Raw genomic sequence first — 6985 nt, forward strand, 5'->3', positions numbered from 1 at the left:
CCAGTGTCAGGGAGTGGTGTTAGAACACCATGCATTTGATGTCAGAAGTGTTGTGAGTAAAAACAGCTCAACGTCTTATCATTTTCCCCTTAACTGTATATCAGACTTTAAAGCCATGATCTTCACAGTAAGACAAACACAACCCCAAGGGTACACAAGACCATCCAGTGGGTTATAGGAAGAATATATTAGAATGTCTATTTATTTTTGGCCTCATCCATTAAAAATATATACCATGTAAATATATAATAGAACATGTGTCATTTAAAAGTATATGTGTGTATACATACACACACACACATATAATGGAATGCATATTTAGAACTTCCTACTAATAGGAGAACATGCGGAGAAATATTGGAGGTTACTGATGTCACATTTCCTAAATGTATTAAATTACTCCATCTTTAAAACAACATGAGAGTCACTGTGATCTACATTTAACATATGGGAAAACTGAGGCTCAGAGACGTATTGACTAGTTCAGTGTCACCCACGGTGTGAGGGGCACAGCTTGAACTGGGATGTGCTCACACCATTAAATAACATCTATTGACTGACTCCCTGTTTATGTCAGGCTCTGGGGTGGGTGTTGGGGAAAAGAAGACAAATAAGACATTCTCCCCCCAGCCCAAACACATACCCTCCCCAGTTTGGGCCACCCATTCCCACCATGACACAATGTCCTCTGGGTCAGGGTGGGGACCTAGAGCAACACTGAGGCTAAAAACTCCTGGGGCTTCCCCTCGGCCACTCTCCTACCTTCCACTCCCTCCCTTCTATCCTTGAAACGCAAGAATCTGAGGATCAGCGTTCTGCCTAAGGTGATTCTAAGGACATCCTAAATGGTGGCTGGGTCCCTCTGAGGCTCAGCAACATCTCAGATTGGCTGCATGGAGGAGAGTGAGCTGGACTCAGACTGGCAGCTCTCTGGAAGGCCCCGGCAGGAGACAAGAATGAAAATGAGGTTAGTGTGTCAGGGCATCTGGGCTTGGGCTGCACAAAGAATCCACAGACTGTCGACTGAAGAACAAAACTGCGTCAGCGGTGAAAGGGGCAGCAAGTCAGACAGGACGACCGAGGCTCATTGCTGGGTCTGTGCCCTGGAGGACCGCCAGAGGACCTGAGCAGGGACCTATCTTCTGGAACTGAGATGAGAGGCAGAAGCTTATTAACCAAGAATGAAGCAAGAACCCAGGCACTAGAACAGAAGCATATGGTCACTGTGTGCCTGGCAACAATACTGGCTTATTGAATTATCACTTACCCAGTGCAGAGTAACTTTAAATTCCCTCGCCTCACAACAGGACCTTTCTGAGAGCCTGGGGTGAGGCAGAAATTTAAAATAGTGCATTAAGAAGTAAACAGTATGTAAGTGTATCACCTTTTTTTCATTCATTAGATCAAAATTTATTGAGGGCCTCCTGTATGTTGGCCACTGTGCTGGGTACTAGGTACAAAAGTGAATAAGGCAGCTGACCCTTCTCCTACAGAGTTTTCTGTAAAGAGGAATACAACCAAGCAAGAACTGTGGCAGGGTATTTCAAGCTCTGAGAGGGGAAGGGGAAGAGATCAAAGGGGTTTTTGTGTTTCTTCAATCAAGATGCAAAGATGCGGGCATATCCAAGCATATTCAGTGATGGAAAGGAGCCTGGAAGAGACAGAGGCAGAATACTGCCACAGGGAGAGGGGATAACAAATGGACTGAGGACCTCAAGGATCCTGCAAGGGAGCGAGACAGAGAGACTTCTAACTTTGGGTGGTATCCTGCTCACCAGCAGGACTTGTAGATCTGTCTCAAATGCTAAAATCTTCACAAAGAACGATATGTTTGTTTTTAGGTTGTGAACTGACTATGCCACACTGTCTAATGGAAAAGTTGGCATCTGGAGTTGGATAAACTGGTTTGAAGTCCCAGTTCTACTACTTTCCCAGCCAAGTGAACTTGGGCAAATCATTTAACTTCTTTTAGCTTTGGGTTTGTTTCTTTTCTCCTAGGACCTCAGATGGACAGAATTCAGCTCATCATGGCCCTTGGTTCATGACACATTCTCTTCATTAGTCCATCACATTGCAAAGATTCTTTCATATTGTTGCATATAGTGCCATATTTTAAGCTACTCTATGATATCTTATGTGAATACATACATGAATCACTGATGTATGTCAGAGTTTAAGACATGAGTGGGAAAAAGAGAAAGTCAATTAAACAGAGCTGGAAAATAAAATAATTTTCCATATGGAGTAAGATAAAAGGGAATCCTTAAGCGATCCCATATTTAAAAATCAACTCCAGATGAATTAGAGTCTTACAGGTCAAAAACAAAACATTAAAACTTTTTTTTTTAGCCAGCAACTTTTTTTAATGTTACATATACTATTCTCAAGGCACATCTGATTATATATTTTATAACACAGTAGGTGTCAAAGTATGTTTTAACATATGATTTCTTCAGGATCCTTCCCCTTTCTGAATTCCAAATGGAGGAACTGAAAGTGCGATGTAAAGACTGGCGATCCATATTCTATCTTTGGCAAGCTTGTACAAGCACTATTGTAAAATGTAATGTGAAAGAACTGTAAACTAGGAACTTCTTCAGTTTATGGAACACCATTCAGGACTGCTGCTTCTTGAGTGTTTTCTTCTTTTATGGTATTAATCTTTTCTTCTCCTGGAGTACGTTGGAGCTTAGAAATTTCATCACCAGAAGCACTAGTTGGGCCATTTATTGCCTTTTCTGAAGGACCATGCTCTTCAATCACATCTTTTGCCATTTCTTGTTTTTAGCCAAAGTTTCCCTTGGGAGGTTTCTTTGTCTGCTCTGAGACTCAGCTCTAGAAATATAATCTGCAACTGTGACTAGCCCATTTTCATTAACTGAAGCTGTATCAGATTCAGTCATTCCATCCATCAGAACAGCATCTTCATCAGTCCTTCGTCTACAAGACCACCTACGACGGTTAGTACTGTGATGAGATTCACTGGCATCAGTGTCTGCAGTCTGATCTGATTCTGTATTATCAAGTAAGCTGTATGGATTGCTGTCTGGATCTTTGAGCACAGAACTGATAGAGGATTTGCCACCACGTGGTCCACCATGACCTCGACCCCCTGAAACACTTCTGCCTCCTCCTCCTGGGCGTCTCCTACTGTCACGCTGATGTTGGCTCTCTTGATCCTCTTCTCCTGCCAATGACCAATCACTCAGCTCATCTTTCCATTCAGATTCTGTTTCAGAGGGGTTAGATAGCTCAGAGTTTGTACCATAACCGGAGGTGTAATTAGAGCCCCGAGGACCTCTGCCTCTTCCAGTATAAGACCTAGAACCAATCTGTCGTAGCTGTTCATCAATCTGCAGGTGTTCCATTCTTAGCTGTTCTACTTCCTTTAGATAAGCAATATGATACTCTAAAAGAACTTGCACATTTCCGATGCTTTCGTTAGTGCCAACAAATACAAATGGAACCATCCCATCTTCTCTAGGTAGTTTATTTTCATTGTCTCCTTCAATTCTCACCCGAACCACACCAGATTTGTCCACTATTTCCTGAATGACTTTGCCATTTTTTCCAATTACTTTTCCAACAAGATTCCTAGGAACCTGAATAAAATCCTCCACAAACTCCAAGAAACCTCTAGCCTTTTTTACAGCATCAGCACTCTCTCCATAGATTCTAAATGTTCCAGCATCTTCATCTAGCTCAATAGCTGTAACTCCAGGAACCTTCCTAGCTTGCTGTATGTTACTACCATGTGTTCTTATTGCCAGACCCATCAAATCTTCTCTCACAACAAATTCTTCATGAAAAGCTGCTGCAAGTTGTTTTGTACATTCTAAATGTTTAGTGGCCTCTTCATTTCTGGACATAAGCATCAACTTTGTATGAATACTTCACAAATGCGTATCACTTAAAATATTTACTCTTTTCACAGTTGCTTCACTGGCAGACAGTACCATTAACTGTGTGGTTTCTGGATGGTAAAAAATTCTGCATGCTCCTACTGCTTTCTTAAAATCTTTATGTGCATTTTCATTAGCACACGCCTCTCTCAAATCCTCAGGAACATCCACTGTGCATTTAAAGAAAGTATTTTTTTTGACAGTTTTATTTTGATAGACAGGCCGAAGTCGTTCAAATGTGACTATTTCGTTTAAGTGGCATCACAAGCAGCATATTCAATGACATAAAATTCTCCTTTATCATTCGAACTTTAGCCAACCACCATCCACATGGTTCTTGGTCATTTGCTCTTGAGTATACCTCTACTTCATCTCCTTCACTAATTTCTTTTTTTATATCAGGTGGTGGTGGTAATCTAACTTCATTAAATGGAACCTGGCGTTCTGGTTGCCAGTTGTTCTCAAAAACAACTGTGAGGGAGTCTTCATGAACATCTTTGATAAACCCCTTGTAGAAACCCCATTGGAGCCACGAACCTCCACCGTCAGCTCCGCCATGTTGGAACCGCAAAGGCCGCTAAAACTTTTTGAAGAGAACCTAGGTGAATGTATTTTAGACCTCACGGTAGGGAAAGATTTCTTAAAGAAAACACAGACATCATTGGTTATTGAATTAAAATACTAAAAATTTTGAAAATATTAAAATTAAGAATGTTTTCTTCAAGAGAAAGCTTCAATTTCCTCACTTATAAAGTCGGATAATAATACCTTATCAAATTATAATAAGATGAGATGAAATAATGTGTAAAAAATCCCTTAGCACAAATCCAACACAAAGAGAATGCAAATGGTAACTAGTATTATTCTCAAACAACAATGCTATTATTTCTCAAACAATACTGAGTAGTATGATAGGACATATTTTAAACCCAGTAAGCCATATGAGGATAGTATTTGATATCATGGTGATGGTTTGAAGAGAGAGATGATAATGCGAATTACATTCATCAGAGACCTATGATCAGACAGTCAACAAATATTTACTGAGCATTCACGTCAGGCACCATACCAGAGGCTGGTTAATTTATACTAAACACCATAATTTTTTGCCACAACCTAATACACACAATTTTCATGACGTCTGTCTGTGACCAGAGCAGAGAAAGAATCCCCACGTTTGATAATACGTATACAGCACTGTAGAACTTCAGCACTGTCAGAGACAGAAATCCCAGAGCTGTCCAACTCTCGATTATCTGTGCTAATGACAGAGTCAAGTAAAAGAGGCAATTAGATAAATGTTCTCTTATTGACTTTAGTTTGGTTTTTGTGCAAATAACTGAAAGCCTCAAATCAATCTGATCCAACAATAAGGAAGCCAATCCAAAAGTAGGGCAGTCTTCGGGAGCTGTCTGCTCGGTAGCTCAAGAATGCCATAAAGGTTCTCTCCATTTCTCTGCCTTGCGGCTCTGGATGCAGAAGTACCCATATACTTCAATATGGCTGATGGCTACTCTGGAACACGCAAAGCCTTGAATAAAGAAAATGAGGCTGCTAAGAAAACCTGATCCAGGAAGTGGTGAGCAATTTGGTATCTGTTCTACCTTTCTGTTTTCTAGGATTACACCACCTCACAGGATTTGTATATTCATATACGTATCTTCATATCTTTCATATCTTTGTCACAGGGCTTTCCCCTCCTGGGAGAAGTCAACAGGAACTTTTAAACATAGTGAATTGTGTCAGAATAGACTTCATTAAATAATTTGCCTAATAATGTGCATCCAGTAAACATTTATTTACCTCTGGGGTGTCAACAACTATTCAGCTCTCACAATTAAGATTTGCTTTAAAATCCACCCCACCAAATCTTCCCAAGAACAGGATAACAACCTTCATAAAACAAGAACTTACATCTAGCTAACCTGAAAAAAAATGTAAACATCCTTTGGGGTATAATTCTCCTCAAAATCATCTGCTGTGATTTATTGGGGCCGACATGGATTTGGACACTGCCTCTTTTTTTTTTAACTATTCAACATTGTCCTTTATTATGTATGGGTTTTTGAAATTATTTCCTCAATCACTCCATACACAGGCAAAAATAGGGGTACTGTTTAACATATTGGAACTTGCAAACTTGATCATTGCCTAGAGAAGGGAAAATTATCCCTAAAACACACTTAACCAGGAGGCCAATTCATCTGCCCACCTCCAAGAACATGGAGGTGAACTTGATACACACACTGTCCCCCATCTGGACCTTCATTCACCACTATTCAATAACCTTCTTCAGACCCAGATCAGCAGCATATTTCTTGCCAGCAATCATTAAATATCCAAAAGTTCATCATCTTCTTCTGCTACAGAAATCTGGGCTATATGTTTCTTAGGTATCACCAGAAAATGTGTTGGTACTTGAGGGGAAATGTAATGGAAAGCAAGACACTAGTCATCCTAAAAGATTATTCTGGCTGGGATTTCTTTGTGAATGATCTTCCCTAAGAATGAAGGCAGCCTGAGGCTTGGCAGTCTCATCTGCCATCTCTTCCTCCCTCCTGCTCAGCCACCCAGGAAGCTCTGGACACTGCCTTTTAAGAGAAAGGCTCCCACCTACCATACCGTATTCTTTTCCCCAAGAGTGGATGAGTTTTCCCCCTACCTAGAACCAACCCAAAAATTCTCAGAATACTCCTTTCTCTTTCTGTCCTTATAGTGGAAATAATGCACCCAGCGTGGTGTAGGAAGTAAAAAGGAAATTAGTCCAGAAGTCAAAGCCCCAGTTCTAGTTATGGTCTATCACTTATTAGCTGTGCAAACTTGAACTTAACAGCTCTGAGTTTCTGTTTCATCATTCTTCATGTCAGATCATCATCTGCCTTCTCTACTTCACAGGTGTTGTATGATAATGTTTTCAGAAGCACATTAAAGGTTATAGCACAACCTTATATTTATTTTCTACTAGACAATGAAGTCCCTTGAGGGCAGGAAGAATGTTTTAATCATATTTGTATATTCCACCATTTCTAGCCCATAGCTATCAATATTAGATGCTCAATAAATGTTTATCTTAAATTACAGTT

The 6985-nt window shown here is 40.3% G+C and overlaps 1 protein-coding gene across 1 annotated transcript; it reads right to left on the reverse strand.

Moving 5' to 3' along the window:
• Positions 1-2337: 2337 nt before the first annotated feature.
• LOC118913728 (RNA-binding protein FXR1-like) lies at positions 2338-4475 on the reverse strand. The gene is given in 5 exon segments (XM_036887920.2): positions 2338-2780; positions 2783-4156; positions 4159-4203; positions 4206-4421; positions 4424-4475. Coding segments are annotated over 5 exon segments (1851 nt in total). The 5' UTR covers positions 4461-4475; the 3' UTR covers positions 2338-2601.
• Positions 4476-6985: the final 2510 nt, after the last annotated feature.

The sequence above is a fragment of the Manis pentadactyla genome, chromosome 2 (assembly GCF_030020395.1).
Source record: "Manis pentadactyla isolate mManPen7 chromosome 2, mManPen7.hap1, whole genome shotgun sequence".
Lineage (NCBI taxonomy): Eukaryota > Metazoa > Chordata > Mammalia > Pholidota > Manidae > Manis > Manis pentadactyla.